Below are 25,076 nucleotides of genomic sequence, written 5' to 3' on the forward strand. Positions count from 1 at the left end.
ATTAATATATGATATTTGCTTTACCCTTTCTGACTAACTTTACTCTATATGGCAGATGATAAGTTCATCCATATCACTACAAATGACAAATTTCATTCCTTTTCATAGCTGAGTAATATTCTATTGTATATACATACCACTTCTCTTTATCCATTCATCTGTTGTTGGACATCTAGGCTGCTTTCATGTCCTGGCTATTGTAAATAGTGCTTCCATGAACACTGGGGCACATGTTTCTTTTTGAATTATGGTTTTCTCAGGATGTATTCCCAGTAGTGGGATTGCTGGGTCATATGGTGATGTTAATTTTCATTTTTTAAGGAACCTCCATACTGTTCTCCGTAGTGGTTATATCACAACAGTGCAAGAGGGTACCTTTTTCTCCACAGCCTCTCCAGCATTTATTGTTTGTAGGTTTTTTAATGATTATGGCTGTTCTGACTGGTATGAGGTGATACCACATTGTAGAGTGTAGAGTTTTGAGAGTACCTTACGTGTTCTGGATACAAGTCATTATCAGATATACTGTTTAGAAATATTTTCTTCCTGTATATATAGTTTTTAAAAAATTTTCTTATTAGCATTTTTCAAAGAGCAGAGTTTTTAGTTTATGTTTTAGCAAGTTCTGGATCATGTTTTTGCTATTATATCTAAGAAATCTCTGCATTTTTTGCATATGTCTACCCAGTTTTCTCAGCACCATTTGTTGGAAAGACTGTCACTTCTCCACTGAATTCCCATGCATCTTTTAAAAAAAATAATTTTTGACTATGCTGGGTCTTCATCATTGCATGCAGGCTTTCTCTAGTTGCGGTGAGTGAGGCTACTCTTCGTTGCTGTGTGCAGGCTTCTCATTGTGGTAGCTGCTCTTGTTGTGGTGCGCAAGCTCTCGGCGGGTGGGCTTTAGTAGTTGTGGTGCTTTGGCTCAGTAGTTGTAGCACATGGGCCTAGTTGCTCCACGGCATGTGGGATCTTCCTGGACTAGGGATTGAACCCATGTCCCCTGCATTGGTAGGCAAATTCTTAACCACTGGATTACCAAGGAAACTCCTCCCTTACATCTTTATCAGAAATTAAGGGACTATAAACATAAGGATTTATTTCTAGGCTCTGTTCTCTTCCAGTGTCTACCTGTATTCTACTAAAACACTCCCTTGATTACTGTAGATTTATAAGTCTTGAAAACAGATTGTGTAACTCTTTTAATTTGGTTCTGTATATGTCTTGAACTTCACAATATGTTTTATAAATTGTTTTGCTTTAAGGAGTCAATTTTTAAAGGAAACTTAAATAAGAAAATAATATTTTTTACCTGCATATTTTGGAGTAGGAAATGGCAACCCACTCCAGTATTCTCGCCTGGAAAATTCCATGGGCAGAGAAGCCTGGTGGGCTATAGTCCATGGGATCGCAAAGAGTCAGACATGACTGAGTGACTAAGACACACACATACCCACATATTTACTATAGCATGTGTTCTTCATTACTTTTTATAGATCCATATTTCTATTATTTCTATCTGGTGTTATTTTTATTCTGCCTGAAGGACTTTCTTTAACATTTTTTATAGTTGCAGATCTGATTGTGATTAATTCTTTCAATTTTTACATTTAAAAAAAGTCTTTATTTCACCTGTTTCTGAATGACATTTCACTGGGTTTAGAATTCTAGGTTGGCAGATATTTTCCTTTCAGTATTTTAGAGATGTTCCACTGTCTTCTCGTTTGCATTGTTTCCAGTGGTAAATTTACTTTCATCATTATCTTTATTCTTCTGAGTATGGTATGTTGTTTCTCTCCTGCCTCCCACCTGCTGGCTGCTTTTAAGAATTTCTCATTATCTCTAGTTTTAAAAAATTTGACTATGCTGTCCCATATGGTGCAGTTTTCTTTCTGCTGCTTGTGAAATTCATTGAGCTTCTTGGATCTGTGAATTTATACTGTTCATCAAATTTAGAAAAAACTTGGACCAGTATTTTCTCAAATATTTTTTCAGTGCCCCCATTTCCTTTGGTGACTCCAATGACATGCATATTAGGCAGCTGAAAGTTGTTCCACTGCTCAATGCTCTGTTTTTTTCTGTGTTTTTTCTGTTTCATTTGAATAGTTGCTATTGCTGTCAACTTCAATAATCTTTTCTATTACAATGTGTAATCTGCTATTAATCCAATTCTGTGTATTTTTCATCTCAGACATTGTTTTTTTTAAATTAATTTATTTTAATTGGAGGCTAATTACTTTACAATATTGAGGTGGGTTTTGCCATACATCAACATGAAGACATTGTTTTTTATCTCTAGGTTTGATTTGAGTCTTTTTAAAAACACCTTTCATGTCTTTATTTAGCTTTTTAAAATATGGAATACAGTTACAATAACTCTCTTAATGACTTTGCTAATTCTAACATTTGTGTCCATTCTTGGTCAGCTTTTGATTAATTTTTCCTCTCATCATGAACTGTATTTTCTTGCTTTTTTGCATGCCTATTTATTTTTTATTGGATACTAGATATAAATTTTACCTTGTTGGGTGCTGATATTTTTATATTAGTACAAATATGCTTGAGCTCTGTTCTTGGATGCACTTGAGTTACTTGAAATAGATTAATCCTTTCAGGCTCTTCTGTTTGGATTTGTTAGGCAGTGCACAATCTAGGACTAATTATTTCCCATTATATAGGCAAGATCCTTCTGAGTACTCTGCCCAGTACCCTGTGAATCATGTGGTTTTCCAGTTTGGTGGAACAGGCACTATTTCTGGTCATGTTTGAGTGACAGGCACTGTTCTTTTGAATCCTTTCAGCTAGGGTTCTTTCTCTGGCCTAGTGTAATTTCCTCACAGGCATGCCACATTGTTTACCCGTCCTTTGCTGAATATGTGAGGGAGACCCTCTGTAAACCCTCTGCACTTCTCTCTCTGTGACTCTCTCAGGTACTCTGTCCTATGAACTCCAGCCAGACTCTCTGTCACCACAACTCAGGGAGTTCACCGGGCCCTGCCTGTATTTGTCCTCCCTGCACTATGGCCTGGAAACTCTCTCAAGACAATGAGCCTGGAAAGTCAGAGGGCTCACCCTGTTTGCTTCCTGTCTCCCAGGGATAACAGTCCTCCATTTCCTGATACTCAGTGTCTTCAAAATTACCATTGTTTTATATATTTTATTCATTTGGGGGAGGTGGAGGGGGTCCAGGCAGGGTAAAAATCCATTCTTGGCCAGAAATAGAAGGCCACTGACATTTTATAATCCCCAATTTTCATGAGCAATTGTAATTTGTAGCTCCATTTCAGTTCTAATTTTTCAAAAAATGCATACATCATCATGTTTCTTGACATAGCTAGATCAGTTTTAAATATCTGTTCAAAAGTATACAGAATGACATGCAGCAATGCAAGTCTCTCCATATCACTCAGCAGTTTCTGTCTAAAACATACTATCATTTGCTTAATGATAGCAGTTTCATTAAGGGTTTCTTGGTTAAACTAATGTCCTTTGAAAGACACTGGTTCACTTTTTCATTTTCAGTGAGCTATAAACTTTACCAAAATTGTCCATTGCCCTTGGCCCAAACAGCAAAATGCTTTTGTCCTATCACTTAAGTGGAACATGACTGATGATGGAATAGGATTTATATGCAAAACCATCACATAATTACTACCCATAGGTTTAGAGGAATAATTTAATACTGGTTCAGTCTTTTTACCGTTAAGCGTGGGTCAGTTTTTCTGGAATTCTCTGTCATCTCTAAAGTTGTCAGCATAGTTTCTCACTGAATAAAAGGCCTGAAACTTTAAACTTAAATGCAGTTTAACTCACAATTCATCTGTATTCTTTAATAGAAAATCAATGTCACTTTGTAAGACCCAGTTACATCTTAAAGAACAAATACACATATAAAAACTGACAAAAATAAAAATAGCTAAACCTTAGAGTTTAGCACTCTCTCTGTTCACATTACTTTGCTGCTGCTGCTGCTAAGTTGCTTCAGTCGTGTCCGACTCTGTGCAACCCCATAGACGGCAGCCCACCAGGCTCCCCTGTCCCTGGGATTCTCCAGGCAAGAACACTGCTGCATATTTTAAAAACTCATGAATCTTTATAGTAAACCCAAGACAGTAGGTACCGTTTTCTTCCTTTTACCAGTGAAGAATTTGGGAGTTTACCATGTGGTGCTAGTGGTAAAGAACGCCCCTGCCAGTGCAGGAGACATAAGAGACATGAATTCGATCCCTGGGTTGGGAAGACCCCCTGGAGGAGGGCATGGCAACCCACTCCAGTATTCTTGCCTAGAGAATCCCATGGACAGAGGAGTCTGGAGGGCTACAGTCCATAGATTCACACAGAGTCAGAAATGACTGAAGCAACTTAGCACACATGCACAGTTTTCTTCCTTTGACCAATGAAGAAATTGAAGCACTGAGAGGTTTGGTAGCTTGCCCAAGGTCACACAGATAGTCATTAATGAAGTTGGGATTCATACTCAGGCAGTTGGGGTCCAAAGGCCATGTTTTTGGCCTGATACCAGACTGCCTCAGGAATATAAAAACACTTTGCTCTCAGCTCTAGTGCCACTCTTCAGTTTCTGTGAGTTTAAATTTAAACATATAAATACAAATAGATTTCTGGGTGAAGACATTCAGCAAAGTTTATTGATCTCATATTGTGTATCAGACACTGTGCCAAGTAAGCTCTTGGGGGTACTAAGTCCAGATACAGTACCTACCTTTAAGAAGGCCACATCTGGTAGAAGTTTCTAGTTTGAGCATAAGTATTACCATCTTCCCATTTACATGTGCCATGTGCATTGCATGTTTGAGAGAGGGAGGGGTACCGATGTGCCCAACAAATTAAACACAAAAATATCTGTTTTATTTGCTGGCCACTACACGGACATTATTTGATATTTTTCTAATTCACATTAGTTTCTGTTTTGGGAATACCACAAAGATTTTAAATCAAGCACTGTTCTTACAAGGAATTCTATGTCTTTGATGGTCTTTTTTTTTTTAATATTTTGGTCATTGCCCAAGATCATATAACTGATAAAAATCTTTGCTCTATTTAGCTGGTCTTCAGAATTTAAGTGGAGAAGGCAATGGCACCTCACTCCAGTACTCTTGCCTGGAAAATCCCATGGATAGAGGAGCCTGGTAGGCTGCAGTCCATGGGATCATGAAAAGTCAGACACGACTGTGCGACTTCACTTTCACTTTTGCTTTCATGCATTGGAGAAGGAAATGGCAACCCACTCCAGTGTTCTTGCCTGGAGAATCCCAGGGACAGGGGAGGCTGGTGGGCTGCCATCTATGGGGTCACACAGAGTCAGACACCACTGAAGTGACTTAGCAGCATCAGCAGCAGCAGCAGAATTTAAGACAATTAAGAGAGCTCCCCCACCCCTTCTTGAAAACTAGCTCTGTTAGTGTTGGTGTTAATGTTCTCTTAATCTACAGGAATAGGGTATAAAATAGATATATCTCTTTAGATAAATAATTCTACATATGTTCATTATACCAAGATTATTGTGTTGTTTAAGTTGTTTACACACACTTAAGTTTTTATCTGCTGTGCTATCAGTAATTGAGAGATGTATATTAACCTCTGATTTTAAAAAACTTATTTATTTTAATTGGAGGCTAATTACTTTACAATATTGTAGTTAACTTCCCATTTTGATGGTAGATTTTTCAATTCCCTCTTGCTTCCTGGTAGCTCAGTGGTAAAGAATCTGCCTGCCAGTGAAGGAGACATGGGTTCAATCCCTGAATTTGGAAGATCCCCCAGAGAAAGAAATGGCAATCCACTCCAGTATTCTTGCCTGGAAAATCCCATGGACCGAGGAGCCTGGCAGGCTACAGTCCATGGGGTTGCAAAAAAGTCAGACATGAGTTAATGACTAAACAATAGCAGCAACTTGATTTGTAGGTATTTGCATTACAATATTTTCCTGAATTTTGAGTGATAAGTATTTGTAACTTTATAACTCAATGCACCATCTTTCCTAAAATATCTTCTTGTGGGCAGGAAACCCATAAGATATTTCATCTGAGTCTTGACACCCCACAACTAACGTGGAACAAACTGTCCATCAGAGCTTGGGTTTGGACACTCATGTTATCTGAGCTGGGGTTCTTTTCAGTGGATAATCCTTACACTTTTGACTGGATAGTGATAGTTGCTCAGTTGTGTTTGACTCTTTTTGGCTCTGTGGACTGTAGCCGCCAGTATACCTGTAATTGAATTTCAGTGAAGGACTAAAGTTTTCTTGGGCTTTGGTCTCTCCATTAAATCCTAGTACTGTGTTTGTCAATTGGGAGAAAATGAAAGGTCACAGGTTTTCTGTGATGCAAATCTGTCTGGCTTTCTTATTTGTGCCTCAGTATTTTTTTGAATTCTATTTTTCAAAATGTAATATGCTATTTGCCATAAAAATATATCACTTAAGTCTTTGCAAATACCTTGTTTTCGTTTATGAATTTCTAGGAAACATGCCCTATGGTATGGGCATGGTGGTGGTGGTGAGGCAGGGAGCAGGTTTCTTCTTTAAGATGTTAATGATAGGTTTAGTACAGTTATGAAATTATGATTTCTTCTTTGGCATATGAATTATTAAGAAGTATCTTTAAATTTCCAAAAAGTATCAGGATTAAAGATTATTTTTTGTTGTTGACTTCATATTTAATTTTCTTGAGGTCAGAGACCATGGTCTGTATGAGAATGGGTTTCTTTGAAATCTACTGAGACTTGCATTATAACTTAGTACATGATCATTTGGTGGGGCGGGCAGTAAATGTTCCAACTGGATATAGAATTCTACATATGTTCATTAAATTAGACCTATTTTGTTCAACTTGTCTTATATTTAGTAATTTTTTATCTGCTTATACTATTAATAATTGAAAGAAGTATGTTATTTCCCCTCTTTTTTTAAAAAAAATTCTATTTTATATCTTGACTACACCTATCAGTATAGTGCTAATTTACATAGATTGCATCATATTTTCTTTTTAAATTGAAGTATAGTTAATGTTAAAGGAAATGAACCCTAAATATTCATTGGAAGGACTGATGCTGAAGCTGAAGCTTCAGTACTTTGGCTACCTGACGCAAAGAGCCAACTCATTGGAAAAGATCCTGATGCTGGGAAAGACTGAAGACAAAAGGAGAAGGGGACGACAGAGGGTTAGATGGTTAGATAGCATCATCGACTCAATGGACATGAATTTGAACAAACTCCGGGAGATAGTGGAGGAGAGAGAAGCCTGGCATGCTGCAGTCCAGGGGGTTGCACAGAGTTGGACACATCTCAGTGACTAAACAACAATAATAATAGTTAATATACTTTATTATATGTTACTGCTAAGTCTCTTCAGTCGTGTCCGACTCTGTGTAACCCCAGAGACGGCAGCCCACCAGGCTTCCCCGTCCCTGGGATTCTCCAGGCAAGAACACTGGAGTGGGTTGCCATTTCCTCTCCAATGCATGAAAGTGAAAAGTGAAAGTGAAGTTGCTCAGTCGTGTCCGACTCTAGTGACCCCATGGACTGCAGGCCACCAGGCTCCTCCATCCACGGGATTTTCCAGGCAGAAGTACTGGAGTAGGGTGCCATTGCCTTCTCTGTTATTATATGTTACATATAGTTATATGTAAGGTATACAATATAGTGATTACAGTTATTAAAGGTTAGACTCCATTTAGAAGTGACAGTGATAGAGTTAGTCACTTAGTCATGTCCGACTCTTTGCAGTCCCACAGACTGTAGCCCGCCAGGCTTCCCTGTCCATGGAATTCTCTAGGGAAGAATACTGGAGTGGGTAGCCATTCCCTTCTCAAGGGGATCTTCCTGACCAAAGGATTGAACTCAAGTCTCCTGTATTGCAGGCAGAATCTTTATCATCTGAGCCACCAGGGAAGCCCAGACTTCTTTTATAGTTATTATAAAATATTGGCTATATTCCCTGTGTTGTATCTTTTTGGCTTATTTTATATGATCTCTCATTTGATGGTAATTTTTCAGTTTCTTTCTCTAGTTGTACATAATCTTCTGTTATATATTTGGAGGGATTTTCTGAGTGCATGTTAATAAAACATACTTGATTTTTTAAACTCTATGTAGTAGTCTTATCTTTTATAATGATTTTATTATTTTTAAATCTTATTTTTTAGCTATTAATATAACTGTCTCAGCTTTATTTTGGTTTTCATTTACCTGGTATATCTTTTTTCCATCTTTTTACTTTCAGTCTTTTGTGATCTTTATGTTTTAGATGTGTCCCTTGTGAAATGGCACATACCTGGATTTTTAAATTTTATGTAGTCTGTTGCTGCTGCTGCTGCTGCTAAGTCACTTCAGTTGTGTCCGACTCTGTGCGACCCCATAGACAGCAGCCCATCAGGCTCCCTGTCCCTGGGATTCTCCAGGCAAGAACACTGGAGTGGGTTGCCATTTCCTTCTCCAATGCATGAAAGTGAAAAGTGAAAGGGAAGTCGTTCAGTCATGTCCGGCTCTTAGCGACCCCATGGACTGCAACCCACCAGGCTCCTCATCCATGGGATTTTCCAGGCAAGAGTACTGGAGTGGGGTGCCATTGCCTTCTCTGATGTAGTCTGTTAACCTCTGTATCTTAAAGTATGAATTTTACTTATACATTTAAAAATGTTAGTTGATATATTGGAGCTTTTTTTTTTTTTAACCATCTTATGTTTAGTTTTCTATTTATTTCATTTTTCTATGGTTTTTCTCCTTGCCTTTAACTTTTTTTTTCCTTATTCTATTTCCCCATTACTGACTCTACAAGATCACATCTCAAGTGAGCTGGCTAGTAACAGGGTTAACATTGAAAATAGCAACCTATCATCTAAGGTGAGGTTGAGGATGGAATGTAGCTTTACTGAAAGTAGTCAGATTGGCAAGTGATAGGGCAGAGGAGGCAAGAAGCTGATGGAGGTCATGGCTTATATATTCTCCTTGGGGATGAGAATTAAGAGTATTTCCTCAAGACTACCTAAGAAAGGGCCTGTGAAAGAGGCTTAGCATCTTATAATTCAGTAAAGACCAAGTAAAGACCAAGAAATAGTGAAGCTTTTACTACTAGTTGGTCTCATTATTGTGCCAGTGTGCTTGTCTCATCACAGAACTCTGCTGCCTCTCCATAAATATCAGTTTTCTAATAAATTTGGTTTTGCTTTCATTTCCAGTGTGTCTGTGCCATCCTTGGTCTTTAATTGCCAGTCAATTGGTGATACCTAGTTTATCCAGGAGCCGCTGATTTTTTGGGCCAGTTCTTCAACCATAATCACACATATGGGAATTCATTTCCACAGTGCTTTTGATTGCTGTGTTCAATATTTTATAATTGTTTTGGCCATGGGCCTGCCTGGATAGAGCCAGTGGAGCACTAGCTCTTGAATGCAATTGCCTGGGCTTGAATCCTAGCAACCTTGAATTACCCTCTGTTTATTCTTGGGCCAGCTAACCTAACCTCTCCTGAGTCCTCATCTATAAAATGTGGATAATAATAGTACCTCATTCTTGGGGTTGTTGTAAGCATTAAATTAATGTATGTCAAGTACTTGTTGCCTGGTGTGTAATAAATTCTCAATGAATGGAACTATTGGCGTTGATGATGACAGTGATGCTGATCAACAGTGGTGGTGGCATAAACAGCACTTTGTGCCAAATACAGTGTTAGGTGCTGGGCCAGATACATAGAATGATGTTGAAAAAGTCCGTCTTCTCATGGAGAGTATATATTCTCCTTGAGGGTGAAAATTAAGAATATTTCCTCAAGACTTCCTAAGAAAGGGCCTATAAAAGAGGCTTAGCATTTTATAGTTCAATAAAGACCAAGAAATAATGAAATCAAGAAAGTGTTGATATTTCCAGAACCTGTGTAGCTTTGGTATGTTGTTTGTGCTCTGTGTGCTCAGTCGTGTCTGACTCTTTGCGACCCCATGGAGTGTAGCCCACCAGGCTCCTCTGTCTGTGGGATTCTCCAGGAAAGAATCCTGGAGTGGGTTGCCATTACTTTGTTTGTACTCTCTATTATTGTCTTGTTGGTAATTAGTTTTAAAAAGTGAAAGCACTTATGTAATTTCAAGGGAGAACAGAGAAGGTAAGTATGATCCTCATTTTTGACTCTCAGTATGACTACAACAAAACTTCTTGCCTTACTTCTATACCTGTTTCTTCTCTTACAGCCCCTGTCACTGTTACAACTCTTACTAGCCAGGTGTTTAACTTTGACATGCCCACTAGGCATCTTTGCCTTCACCTTCATTCTTTCCATTCAGTCAGTCACTCCATTTTGTCAATTCTACCTCTCAAACCTATTTGTGTTCTCTTGTCTTCCTGTTCTGGTTTAGGTCTACCCTGCAGCAGATTCAGTGAGTACATGTATTCCAAATGTGTGTTCAAAACACTGATGGGATTTTTAGCGCACATTATTCAATTTTCTTGACACCTTTGAGAAGTTGTTCATTTTGTAGTTGAAAAACCAGAGGATGACAGAGATACAGTGACTTTGCCCAGTTGGTTAAAAGCATAGTTAATAAACTTAGGTTGTCTTTTTGTCCAGTAATCTGTCTTCTTTGAATGTTTTCTTTCTTGAAATTTAAAAGTAAAACTTATGTGTAAAAAAAATCAGAGCTGTATAAAATAAAAAGTAAAAGTTGCCCCCCTCAGTTCTGCTTCTCAGGAGGAACCAATGATAATGGGTTTTGTTCTAGACTTTTTTCTTTGCATATACAAATGTATAGATAGATACTTTAGCAAACAGATCATTCAAGTATAGTCCTAAAATGACTCTTATTTTTCACTCAAGATCTATTTTCATACAGATCTACCACATTTTAAAAATGGATGCGTAGTATGCCATCATATGGAAATATTATTTTGTTTAATGATTTCTTTGTTAAAGAACTTGTTTTTGCTCTTACAAATAATACTACAATAACCTTCTTGTACATACACCTTGCATACACATTTATGTGAATATTTCTATTAGCTAGATTCTTAGATGTGGTATTGCTTGCTTTTGGAGTATGCACATTTTATAATGTGTTATTGAATCTGAAGCTTGAATAATTTGGCCACCTGATGCAAAGAACTGACTCATTGTAAAAGACCCTGATGCTGGGAAAGATTGAAGGCAGGAGAAGGGGATGACAGAGGAAGAGATGTTTGGATGGAATCACTGACTCGATGGACATGAGTTAGAGCAAACTCCTGAAGTTGGTGAAGGATAGGGAAGTCTGGCATGCTGCAGTCCATGGGGTCGCAAAGAGTCAGACTTGATTGAGCAACTGAACAACGATGTGTTATAGTACTTCAATTTGTCTTTTGAACCAGCCTTTCATACTATAGCTAGAGTGATCTTTGTAAAACAAATTTGAGTATGTGACTTCCCAATATCAAAAACAAAGCAGCAACAAAGGTGTTTGATGGATTTTTATTCGCTGTGTCATCAATTTACAAATTCTTAGTTTTTAAGAGTATTTGAGAATTACATAATCAGGTTTCCAGCTATATTTCCTACCATTCTCCGCAACGAACAAACATATACTCTGTTCTATAAGGCAAAATCCACCTGTTCTATAAAACCTTCCACATGTATGTAGTTCTGTCTCTTCCCTCTCTAGGCAAGATAGAACAAATTACTCCCTTCTCTAAGTTCCCACAACAATTTATTATCCCTCTAAGAGTCAGACACGACTGAGCGACTTCACTTTGACTTTTCACTTTCATGCTGGAGAAAGAAATGGCAACCCACTCCAGTGTTCTTACCTGGAGGATCCCAGGGATGGGGAGCCTGGTGGGCTGCCATCTATGGGGTCGCACAGAGTCGGACATGACTGAAGCGACTTAGCAAGAGTGCTTAGTACACTGTACTGTGTTTGTGTGTACCTTTCTCCTTTGTGATCTTCTTCAGCACAGGAACTGTGCCTCACTCATCTTTGTATCTGTAGCACTTTGCACAACGCCTGTCAGAGTGGGTTCTCAACAAATGTGGGTGAAATAGGTGAAGATATTCTTGAGGTAGTGTTAGCAATAAGAACTTTGGGAGATAGAGTAGGTGATGGGCATTTTGAAGTGTAGCAGAAAGCTGACTGAATCCAGGACTCTGGTCAGGAAAGGTTTGGAAGGAAATAGGCTTCAACTGGCAGAGGTCCCTGTGTGCTTTTCTCCACTACAGAGATCAGCTATCTGATTATTTGACTTAATAGATTTGTGACTTGAGAACATTAAAAGTATTGAAAATTAGATAATTGAGGATCCACTTGGTAGAAGGAGAATTTGACTCAGCTGTTGTGTCCTCTTTCCAGACTAAGATGCTTATGTTGAAAGACCCAACTGTTTGCCAGAGTCATGAATAAATTTTTCTTCTTGAAAACTTAGTCTCTTCATTTTCAGGGTAGGAGTTGCCTGGAAGTGGGAATGGCGCGTTGGTCACATGGGCTGTGTTGTCTGTTGAGCCTGCTCAAGGGGGAAATAGTTATCTGTGCAAAATTAGTTTTTATCTTATTTCAGGCAAATCTGGTGGCCTGGTAGATTTGAAGAAAGAAGAGTAGAAGGAAAAACTAGGACAAGTCATGTCGGAGATACTTGATCTCTCTTTTCTGTCTGAGGTGGAAAGGGATTTGATCCTCAGTGTTCTACAAAGAGATGAGGAACTCCGAAAAGCAGATGAGAAAAGGATTAGGTAAGAGTCCCAGAAAAATCATGTTCCCAGGCCTTTAACCAATGATAACTGGACTTTTCCTTATACTTCTTATCTAACTTTCAGAGGAACTTGTGTATGAGGTTTACAACTCCTCACTGGGTCAGGTTGGGCTCTGTTGCTTTCACAGAACTAAATAGTCACTGTCTCCACCTCTCAACCCATCTCTATCCAGCCCATGCAGCCTCCAAATCACTTGTGCTTCTCTTTTGGGTATTGGCAGGCGACTGAAGAATGATTTACTGGAGATAAAAAGGAAAGGGGCCAAAAGGGGCAGCCAGCGCTATAGCAATCGGACCTGCGCCCGGTGCCAGGAGACCCTGGGCCGTTTGACTCCCAAGACCAACACTTGTTGGAGTTGTAATCATCTGGTGTGTCGGGACTGCCGCGTTCAGGAAAGCAATGGTACCTGGAGGTGCAAGGTGTGCGCCAAGGAAATGTGAGTGTTACTTAGAGTTGAGAGAAGAAAGAGGGCCCCAGTTGTGGTTAGCATTTCTCCCTTTGTCCTTTATTAGTTGAATGTCAAGGGCCATTTTTAAAAAATCCATTTCTTGTTTTCTTTTATTTCTTCCCAGAGAGCTGAAGAAAGCAACTGGAGACTGGTTTTATGACCAGAAAGTGAATCGCTTTGCTTACCACACCGGCAGTGAGATAATCAGGATGTCCCTGCGCCGCAAACCTGCAGGTACCAGACCTGTTGGGATATGGTTCCTTGAGGTGCTTGACTTCAGTCATAGACCCTCTGGTGTGGAATCTAAGTGTATTCTTACAGGTGGTGTGTCTTCCTTCATTCCGTGGGCTCAACCCATTTGTGGGCAACATAAAGACTATGTTGCCATCCTTTCTGTAAGCATGCTGTGTTCCCCTTCCCCCACATCCCCCCCATCATCACCCATATGCCATGCTTTTGTTTGTCTTGAAGTGAATAAAAGAGAGACAGTGGAACAGTCTCTCCTTCATCAGTCACAATTGGGTGATATCTGGCCAGGAAGAAAGATCATTCAGGAGCAACAGAAGGAGCCCAGGTAAGAACCAAGCAATCATTTAAAGAAAAGACTATACATGCCTCTAATTGTTTTATTTTTTAACTTCTATTTATAAAATAATAGATATTCATTGTTGGAAAATTTGGAAAGTACAGAAAAGAGTAAACAAGGAAGAAAAAAAATTCCTAATCCTGTAACCTACATATAAACATTAACATTTTGGTATATTTACTTTTTTTTTAATAAGAACAATTTGAAGACAAAATACAAATAACACAAACTCATTATTAAACATTTAACCAGTATAGAAAACAATAAAGAAAACAACAAATCACCCAAAACCTTACTACCCCAGTATTCATATTATATGAAGTTATTTCAGATATGTTTTTTGCATATGTATAGATAAAGGGATGGGTGGATGGATAAATCAAAAAAACTTTTATAATATTGGATCATAATATATTAAATTAAAAGCTTTAGTTCATTATACTTGAATTTAACAGAATAAACACTGAAATAAAATGCAGGAATCACTAATCTTCAGATGAATGTTTCTTTACTGTAAAGGATATTAATCATTAATATCCCTCTAAACTTAAGAAAAAATATTATGAAAACCACCGAGCAGTTAGTCATTTTTGTGTAGTATCTTTCTGGTAACAGCCTTATCAAGCTATAATTCAGACCATGTAATTCACCCATTACTAGTGTACAATGACGTAGATTTTACAGAATTGTGCAACCACCACCTCGATTGATTTTATAACTTTTTATTACCTTAAAAACAAACCCTTGTACCCTTTAGCTATCACTGCCCCCCACCCACCTCCATATCATTCCCCATCCCTAAACAGTCTCTGATCTACTTTTAATTTCTGTGTTGGACATTGTATTTAAATAGAATCATAAAATATGTGGTCCTTTGTGACTGTTTTGTCTCACTTAACATAATGTTTTCAAGGTTCATCCATGTTGAAGCATGTATCAGTACTTCATTTCTTTTTATTGCCAAATAATATTCCATTATATGTAAATACCCCCATTTGTTTATCCATTCATCTTTTGATAGATGTTTGGGTTCTTTCCACTTTTTGGACCAATGCTATTATGAACATTTGTAATGAGTTTTTATGTGGACATGTTAGTCCCTCAGTCGTGTCTGACTCTGTGACCCCATGGACTGTAGCCTGCCAGGCTCCTCTGTCCATAGAATTCTCCAGGCAAGAATACTGGAGTGGGTAGCCATTTCCTTCTCTAGGGGATCTTCCTGATCCAGGGATTGAATCTGAGTCTTCTGCATTGCAGGCAGATTCTTTACTGTCTGAGCCACTATACTTTAAAAATAAATTAAAAATAATGAAATAAAATACTTAGGGAAAAAAGGAATTGCTGTTTATATACTTCTTTTCTATAACCCAAGGGAGGGGTTACAAAGGGATAGAGATACCAAGGGAACATTTCATGCAAAGATGGACACAATAAATGACAGAAATGGTATGGACCTAACAGAAGCAGAAGATACTAGGAAGAGGTGGCAAGAATACACAGAAGAACTATACAAAAAAGTTCTTCATGACCCAGATAACCACAATGGTGTGATCACTCACCTAGAGCCAGACATCCTGGAATGTGAAGTCAAGTGGGCCTTAGGAAGCATCACTACGAACAAAGCTAGTGGAGGTGTTGGAATTCCAGTTGAACTATTTCAAATCCTAAAAGATGATGCCAGCAAATTTGGAAAGCTCAGCAGTGGCCATAGGAGTGGAAAAGGTCAGTTTTCATTCCAATGCCAAAGAAAGGCAATGCCAAAGAATGTTCAAAGTACTGCACAATTGTACTAGCAAAGTAATGCTCAAAATTCTCCAAGCTAGGCTTCAACAGTACGTGAACCAAGAACTTCCAGATGTTCAAGCTGGATTTAGAAAAGGCAGAGGAACCAGATTTGAAATTGCCAACATCTGTTGGATCATGGAAAAAGCAAGAGAGTTCCAGAAAATTATCTACTTTGGCTTTATTGGCTACTCCAAAGCCTTTGACTGTGTGAATCACAACAAACTGTGGAAAATTCCTAAAGAGGTGGGAATACCAGAGCACCTTACTTGCCTCCTGAAAAATCTGTATGCAGGTTAAGAGGCAACAGTTAGAATTGGACATGGAAAAAAAAAAAAAAAGAATTGGACATGGAGCAACAGACTGATTCCAAATCAGTAAAGGATTATGTCAAGGCTGTATATTGTCACCCTGCTTATTTAACTTATATGCAGAGTGCGTCATGTGAAATGCTGGGCTGGATGAAGCACAAGCTGGAATCAAGATTGCCAAGAGAAATATCAGTAACCTCAGATATGCAGATGACACCACCCTTATGGCAGAAATAGAAGAACTAAAGAGCCTCTTAATAAAAGTGAAAGAGGAGAATTTAAAAGCTGGATTACAACTCAGCATTCAGAAAACTAAGATCAGGGCATCTGGTCCCATTACTTCATGGCAAATAGATGGGGAAACAATGTAAACAGTGAGAGACTATTTTGGGGGGCTCCAAAATCACTGCAGATGGTGACTGTAGCCATGAAATTAAAATATGCTTGCTCCTTGGAAGAAAAGCTATGACCAAGATGGACAGCATATTAAAAAGCAGAGACATAACTTTGCCAACAAAGGTCTGTCTAGTCAAAGCTATGGTTTTTCCAGTAGTCATGTATGGATGTGAGAGTTGGACTATAAAGAAAGCTGAGCAGCGAAGAATTGATGCTTTTGAACTATGGTGTTGGAGAAGAATCTTGAGAGTCTCTTGGACTGCAAGGAGATCCAAACAGTCCATCCTAAAGGAGATCAGTCCTGAATATTCATTGGGAGGACTGATGCTGAAGCTGAAACTCCAATACATTGGTCACCTGATGCGAAGAACTGACTCATTTGAAAAGCCCCTGATGCTGGGAAAGATTAAAGGCAGGAGGAGAAGGGGACAACAGAGGATGAGATGGCTGGATGGCATCACTGACTCGATGGACATGAATTTGCACAAGTTCTAGGAGTTGGTGTTAGGGAATCCTGGAATGTTGCAGTCCATGGGGTCGTAAAGAGTTGGACACGACTAAGCAACTGAACTAAACTGAAGGGAGGGGCAAAAGATAACTTGGGGATACTGGGTTTCAGTCTCCTGAAATTCTCGTGTCTTGTTGTTTTTCAGTCTCTCAGTCATGTCCTACTCTTTGCAACCCCATGGACTGCAGCATACCAGGCTTCCCTGTCTGGCTCACTCAGTCTTAAGTGTCTGGTCTCACTCAATCTAGCTCTATATGCATCCTCTAGTTCATACCAGTGCCCTGAGCGATGACATCCCACAGAAGGCTTGTCTGCCTTGGTTGGGGTGCCCATTGATATCTGGTGTATAAATCTTGAGGATTTTTGTTTTCTTTATCTTACCCCAGGATTCCCTACTCATTCACTTGATCTGTACACATTGGAAGATGTTTTGCCAAGCTAGATCTTTCTTCTGTTTTATTAGCCTTCACTTTTCAAACTTCATATCTTGAGGCTTTATTCCTTTCCTCATTTGGTTGCTGCTGGCGAAGTTTTGACTTTTTATTTGTGTTTTTTCCCCCTAACTTTCCCTCATCCGAAGAGAAATGAGATTTTATCATGTTTTATATGATTGATGAAAAGCAATATAGAAATATATCAAATGAGTCCCCAGTAAGTTTACTTTTTCTGCCCCAGATAGTTCTTATTGTCATTAATAATTCTGGTGTATAGACTGCCATACTGTCTCAATGTACAAATATGAGTTGGATTCTTAAAATTTTAATTTCTTTTTACAAAAGGATCATACTGTATACATTGTTGTTGTTCAGTTGCTAAGTTGTGTCTGACTTTTTGTGACCCCATGGACTGCAGCATGCCAGGCTCCTCTGTCCTTCATTATCTCCCGGAGTTGGCTCAAATTCATGTCCATTGAGTTAGTGATGCTGTCTAACCATCTCATCCTCTGCTGTCCCTTCCTCTTCCTGCCTTCAATCTTTCCCAGCATTAGGGTCTTTTCCAGTGAGTCAGCTCTTCACACCAGGTGGACAAAGTGTTGGAACTTCATCATCAGTTCTTCCAATAAATAGTCAGGGTTGATTTCCTTTAGGATTGACTGGTTTGATCTCCTTGCTGTCCAAGGGACCCTCAGGGGTCTTCTCCTGAAAATATAACATTGGCATCTTTCTATGTCAATGATTCGACATAGAAATGATTCGAAAGCATCAATTCTTTGATACTCATCTTTCTTAATTCCTTTCTTTGGGCTTCCCTGGGAGCTCAGATGGTAAAGAATCTGCCTGCAGTGCAGGAGACCCGGGTTTGATCTCTGGGTCAGGAAGATCCCCTGTAGAAGGGCATGGCAACCCACTCCAGTATGCTCGCCTGGAGAATTCTATGAACAGAGGAGTCAAGTGCCTACAGTCCATGGGGTGGCAAAGAGTTGGACACGACTAAGTGACTAACACTATGCTTACTATGCTTTCTTAATTCCTTCAGTATTTTCATCACCCCATTTTTGAACTTGGTGTCTATTAGACTGAAGAGATCTATTTCGTTGTTTGTTCCTTCAGGGGAGTTCTCTTGGTCTTTTAACTGGGAGTGGTTCCTCTGCTTCTTTATTTTGCTTATGTTTCTCTTTGTGAGTTTAGGAGAAACAAATATCTACTTTATTCTAGAAGGGCTGTTTATCTGCAGGAGTGTTCCTGCATAGCGTAGTGTGTTTAATATTTTTTTGGCATGAGGGCTGTTTTTGGTTTGGATGCTTGCTGTCTCTTTCCTCAGTGTGTGTTGGCTGTTATCCCCTTAACAGGGAGAGTGCAAGTGCACTCCCAGGAAGGCAGGTACAGCAGTTGGCACCCGGTTGTGGGGCCCTCAGTGGTAGCAGCAGACTGTGCCCTCTTCTGGGGTTTGAGATGGCAGTGGTGGCTCGCACCCATGCCTGGAGCTTTTGTAGGCAGTGCCTTGCCAATATGAGAGTACATGGTTGGGGAAAGAAGCTTCTATGGCGAGCCCACCCCTCTCCTAGCTCACCGCCCTCTAATGGCACCTTGGCTCTCTGGTGGGCCCAGGCTTCTTCTTGTACTACCGTTATGTGGCGCACCGCACACTAGCCCCCTCAGGCTGTCTTTATGTAGGCAACCCCAGTCTTCTCCCCAGCTCTGGCCTCTATAACCTGATACTCAGCACCTAGCCCCCACCCGCCCCAACAGACCAGTGTCTCAGGCTGGGGAATGCCATTGGCACTGTCTATGCAGGTCCCTGTCTGCTTTGCCCTCTGCAGACCTGTTACTACACTCTGCTCTGAGGCTCTAAAGCTGCCCCTCTGTCCTGGCTGATCTCTCGCCAGTGAAGGAACTTTCCTATGGGTGGAACCCTTTTCTCTTTCACAGTTCCCTCCCAGATCCCTCTCAGGGGCACAGGTCCCAGTCCTGATTCCTTTCTCTCTTCCTTTTTCCCTTTGTCCTGTCCAGTTATATGGACATTTTTTTGCCCTTTGGAAGTCTGAGGTCTTTCAGTAGGTATTCAGTGAGGATATTCAGTGAAAATATTCAGTAGATATTCTGTGAGAATTGTTTCACATGTATTTTTTATATATTTGTTGGAGAGGTGAATTCTATGTCCTACTCCTCTGCCATCTTGACCTGATCCCCAACCATACCAATTTTTGATGAGGATGTAGAGCAACTGGCATTCTCATACAGTGCTGGTAGGAACGTCCAATGGTGAAGCCACTTTGAAAAAGAGTTTAGTAGTGTCTTAACCAGTTAAACGTGCACCTACCTTGTGAATCAGCCTTTAAATTTCTAGATATTTACTCAAGAGAAACACAAAAATACGTCCATACAAAGACTTGTGCATGAATGTTCATAGCGGCTTTGTGATTGCCAAAACCTAGAGATAACTCCAGTGTCTATCAGCAGGTGAAAGGATAAACTTTGCTTTGTTTATACAGTGGACTACTACTCAGCAATGGAAAGGAATGGATTACTGATACATGCAGCAACATGGATGAATCTTGAAATAATCATGCTGAGTGAAAGAAGTCAAACAAAAAAAGAGGACCTACTGTATGACTCTGTTTATATAAAATTCTAGAAAAATCAAGCTAAATGTTAATGACAGCAGATCAGCACTTACTTGAAGACAGGTCTGAGGAGGGAAAGATGGACTATGAAGGAGCATGAGGAAACTTTGGGGAGTGATAGACATGTTCAGTAGCTTAATTGTGGTGATGGTTTCACAAATGTATACATATAGCTGATTCATGTCGATGTATGGCAAAAAACATAGTATTGTAAAGTAATTAGCCTCCAATTAAAATAAATAAAAAAACTCATCAAATCAAACACTTAAACACGTGCACTTTATTAATGTTAGTTATAGCCCAAGGTGCAAATGGAAAAAAAATGACAGAAAAATATAACATTGGCAGGGGTCTGCCTCATTCTTTTTGTTCTCATATGGTGTGTCATTGTATGTATGTACTATGATTTTATCCACACAGCCTTGGTTGGGTGACTCATCTGTTTTAGGTGATGAGCCCCTCCCCTTCTTTTGTGGATAAGAATGGCTTTTATTTTCTGAACTTGATTGAACACATCTGACATCACTGGTCATAATGTAATTTCTGAAGCCCACTGCTTCTGGCTATCTATGACTTCTTGTCTCATTGAACCCAGAAGACTTTCATTTATCCTAAACGTGAAAACGGATTAAGTGGCCATAAATGATATTTTTCATAAAATTATGGAGCCTCACAAATAATCTAATTCAACTCCCTTATTTTTGCAGAAAAGAAAGCAGGGTAAGTGATTTACCTCAGATCATTAGATAGTTAGAGCCCAGGACTCCCATCTCTAAGTTTATTTTTCTACTGCACAGATGTCAAATAATTGCTTTTTTGCCCTAGAGCGGTTTGTATCAGCTTTGGATCAGTACGTATTAATCTTTAGGAAAAAATACAAGCAGAAAACACTCTCCATGGACCACTATTAAGCTATCTCTCTAGAGGAATGGTTCTGCTTTGGGTTCTTTGTTCTTTGGAGCAAAGAGAGAAAAAGAATGATTCTAAAGTGAAAATGAAATCAAGCTCCCTGTGTGTTTTTGACTATAAAGCTAATATATCTCTCAAGAAATGACACTGTTTCACCTCTGGCATGCCCTAGGATTTCAACCCCTGCTGTTTGTTTTCATAGAGATATCTCAAATATCATGTTATGATAACTTGGAAAGTTTATTCTCTCCTGCCTAAGACGTTATAGATTTTGGCTATTTCATTCTGTGTTCTTTTCTTATTAATTCCTTCATTTGTTTGTCTATGAATGCCTACTATTTTCCAAGCACTGTTTTAGGCAATAGTATATACTGGTGACGACAACAAAGTTCCTTGCTTGAGGAGTGTAGATTTGGTAGTGGGGGACACAGACAGTAAGTGAATAATCAAGTAAATATATGTCAGATGTTGACAAGTGCTGTGGAGAAAAATGAAGGAGTCTAAAAGGGAGTACCAGGAAAGCGTGTATGTATGCAGGCAGTTTTATCTAGGCCAGTGCAGGGAAAGGCTTAATAATAATTAATAATTATTATACATAATTGATAATAACAATAAATAATAATAAGATGACATTTGAGAGGAGACAAGCAAAGAGGACACAAACCCTGAGAGCATCTGGGGGAAAGAGATACTTTCTAGGCAGAGAAAGCAGCAGGTATAACAACCTTAAAGTGGGTTTGTGTTTGGCAGTATGAGTCATCTGGAACTGACAAACAAGGGGAGAGGGTAGGGGATAAAGACAGAGGCTGGGTGAAAAGCAGATAATGTAAGATTTTGACACTTGTAAGGACTCTGTCTTTATTCCGAGTTAGAAGGAGGGCTCTGAATGATGTGATATTATTTTTTTTAATTGGGGTAAAATTCACATAAGGTTAATCATTTTAACAGTTTTGAAGTATACAATTCAGTATCTTTTAGTACTTTCAGAATATTGTGCAGCCATCACCACTGCCTGATTTCAGAACATTTTCATCACTCCAAAAAGAAACCCTGTGCCCGTTAAGCAGTCACTCCCCATTTCTGCAGCAACTATTCTGCTTGCTGTTTCTGTGGATTTGCCTATTCTGGACACTTCCTATAGATGAAATCATACAGAATGTGGCCATTTGTGTCTGGCATTTCACTTTAGCATAATATTTTCAAGGTTCATGTATGTTGTAGCATGTGTAAAACTTCATTCCTTTTTGTTGTCAATAATATTTCGTTTTATGGCTGTACCACATTTCCTTTATCGGTTCATCTGTTGATAGACATTTGGACTGTTTCCACCTGTTAGCTATTGTGAATAATGCTTCTGTGAACATTTATATACAATTTTTTTGTGTGGACACGTGCTCCCAGTTCTCTTGGGTAGATACCTATGAGTGGAATTGCTGAGTTTGTGTGGCAATTCTGTATTGGATATATATATTAATATAGTGTATATATATGTGTGTGTATTTATTCCACATTGCCAGGCTTGCAGGATCTTAGTTCCGCAACCAGGGATTGAACTTGGAAGTGTGGAGTCCTAACCACAGAACCACCAGAGAATTCCCTGGGTTTATATTTTTAAAGCTCATTTTAGCTGCTGTGTTGAGGATAGATTGTATGGGGACAAGGGCAGAAGTAGGGAGTTCAGTTAGGAGATTATTATTATAAGCATTCCTTGAGGTAAGGGATCCAGGAATTGTGTCCTTCCCTTTAGAGATGAGGACTGTTGTTTTGAATGCCCAGGGTCATCCTTCATTAAACTGAAAAGAAATTCTGGTCTTCTTAATAATATCTTCAAAGCATACTGCTTATTTATGAACATACTTTAAGCCCCACTGAAGGCATTTAGTCAAGAATTCAGTCAACAAATAATTGAGTGCCCAGTCTATGCTGGTTTCTCTGCTAGGCATTGGGAACTTAGCAGTGAACAAAATATGTGATCACTGATATCCTGCAACTTAGTCTAATGGAGGAGAAAGACACTAAACAAGTCGTTTGTTTATCAAGCAAATTATCAAACAAATTAAATAATTTGTATAAAAGACATCAGGTTGCTTTAGGAGCACATAGAAAGGCTACTAATCCATACTTGGGGTTGGGGCATGGTCAGAGATGTGGAGGAATTGACATGTAAGGAGAGACTGGAAGAATGAGTAGATTTAGCCAGGAGTTTCAAGTAAACAAGAAAAATGGCCACTGTGACCATCCCAGGCAGAGAGAAGAGGGAAGAAAAGCAGCTTTGTCATATTCAGGGAACCAAGAGAGCTTCATCATTCCATAATGTAAAGTATAAGGAGAGGTGAAAAATGAGTCTGTAGAGATGAGCAGGGGGTCAACTCATAAGGATTTTCTTGCCATGCTAAGGAGTTTGAACTCAATCCCAAGGGCAATAGAGAACCTCTGAGCAGTTTTAAAAGTGTACTTAGCTCTTAGAAAGATCACTTAGGCTACCACTGTGAAGGAGTTGGAAGGAAGCCCAACACCCAGCAGGAGAGCCCACTTTCTTTATGTGTTGGCTCTTGGTTTTTATTGTAGCATGTCATTTGAAGTGCCCAAGCTGAAAAGTGGAAGGAGTGTCCTGGAAGCCGAGAGTGAGAGCCTGGATAGCTATACAGCTGACTCGGATACCATGTCCAGGTGAGATGTCCCCAGTCCCGGCCGTTCTGCTCAACCAAGCTCCCGTTTTGTTCTCTAGAGCCAGGGTGTGGGGTTCCCCTGCCTTCAGTGTTCCTGACTTCTGTACTTGGTAAGGCGAATGAAGTAATTTCTCTGTTGCTGCAAGTCTCCCACTAGCACTTCTTTGAGCACAGCCTTCTGGAACACACTAACTTCCACAGGCTGCTGCATCTTGGAGAGTGTTCTTGGACCCCTGGACCAGCAGCAATGGATGCTGCTATCCCTTAGGCATGGGGGTGTGAGTGTTTGTATTTGTACAAAGCTACTTATCTGATTGTCTGCATTCCTTCAAGGTGAATCAGATGTGAAGTTTACCTTCTGCATTTGGTTACTGACCTTAAGCCAGTGGCTTTCCTTCCACAGAGCTTGGGTCCCTGGATAGATGGGGAAGGGAGGAGGAGGTGATTTTATTACAGTTTCTGTATCTGCCCCCAGGAGAGACTCACTGGATAAATCTGGCCTTTTTCCAGAATGGAAGAAGATGTCTGCTCCCAAACCTCAAGTAGAAAAGGTAAGCTTTAGTTACTGGTTGGTTGATCTCTGTCTTTCTGTCTTTGTGTCTCTCTCCTTCCTTTCTCAGGAAGAATTTAAATTAAGAATTGAAGCAAACAAATTTTAGTTCAAATATCTGTGGTAGCATTTTCTAAGGTTTTGGTTGAAACGTGAGAAAATAGGTTTTAGAGAATGAACTTATGGTTGCCAGGAGGAAAGATGAGGAGAAGGGATAATTGGGGAATTTGGGATGGACATATATACACTGCTGTATTTAAAATGGATAACCAACAAGGGCCTACTGTATAACATGTGTAACTCTCCTCAATGTTTGTGGCAGCGTGGATGGGACGGGAATTTGGGGGTAGAATGGAGACATGTATATTTATGGCCGAGTCCCTTTATTGTTCACCTGAAACTATCACAACATTGTTAATCAGCTATATCCCAATACAAAATAAAAGTTTAAGAAGTTAGTGTAAACCACAAACAAAAAAAAAAAGATTTTGTGCAACTTCTTAGGATTAAGTTAAAGCCCTAAGATTAAATTAATCTTTAAGTTTGTCATAATTTGGTGAATATCTGAGTCTTCTTCCCTAATCAACTCTTCTACCTACCCAACTGTCTTTTTCCATTATTTTGCCCTTATCTGTTCCTAGGAAGCTCAGCTTAGGGGTCAAAATGTGGTATCTGTGGACGAAGGTGAAATGATATTCAAGAAGAACACCAGAAAAATCCTCAGGCCTTCAGGTAGCTGGTTTCCCTTCATGGCCTTTTGAGATTGATGTTCAGAATACTTGGTGGGTTATTAGTATGGAGAAGAGTATGTTTCTTTTGCTTTGGTTTTTGATTTTCCACTCAGAATATACTAAGTCTGTGATCGATCTTCGTCCGGAAGATGTGGGGCATGAAAGTGGCGCCCTGGGAGACAGGAGCAAATCTGTCCCAGGCCTCAGTGTGGATATGGTAAATACCCTTGTATTTCACTTGGTAACCATATGAAAAATTATATGTATAAAGTTGACTTTGGGCCTCCCAGGTGGCACTAGTGGTAAAGAACCTGCCTGCTAATGCAGGAGATGTAAGAGATATGGGTTCAATCCCTAGGTCGGGAAGATCCCCTGGAGGAGGGCATGGCAACCCACTGCAGTA

At 39.5% G+C, this 25,076-nt stretch overlaps 1 protein-coding gene across 9 annotated transcripts in view; it reads left to right on the plus strand.

Moving 5' to 3' along the window:
- SYTL4 (synaptotagmin like 4) overlaps positions 1-25,076 on the plus strand; it is a 95,998-nt gene that overhangs the window by 48,396 nt on the left and 22,526 nt on the right. For 8 of the 9 annotated variants that reach the window (XM_061409235.1, XM_061409228.1, XM_061409231.1 and 5 more), the window contains 8 exons: positions 12,527-12,698; positions 12,940-13,155; positions 13,292-13,401; positions 13,639-13,741; positions 23,292-23,393; positions 23,868-23,943; positions 24,584-24,674; positions 24,787-24,890. In XM_061409235.1, the coding sequence (XP_061265219.1) occupies positions 12,589-12,698; positions 12,940-13,155; positions 13,292-13,401; positions 13,639-13,741; positions 23,292-23,393; positions 23,868-23,943; positions 24,584-24,674; positions 24,787-24,890 (912 nt within the window). In that variant the 5' untranslated portion in view covers positions 12,527-12,588. Of the gene's footprint in view, positions 1-12,526; positions 12,699-12,939; positions 13,156-13,291; positions 13,742-23,291; positions 23,394-23,867; positions 23,944-24,583; positions 24,675-24,786; positions 24,891-25,076 lie in introns of all 9 variants that reach the window. The other variant, XM_061409226.1, reaches the window with a different exon arrangement.

Source organism: Bos javanicus, chromosome X (assembly GCF_032452875.1).
Source record: "Bos javanicus breed banteng chromosome X, ARS-OSU_banteng_1.0, whole genome shotgun sequence".
Taxonomy (NCBI): domain Eukaryota; kingdom Metazoa; phylum Chordata; class Mammalia; order Artiodactyla; family Bovidae; genus Bos; species Bos javanicus.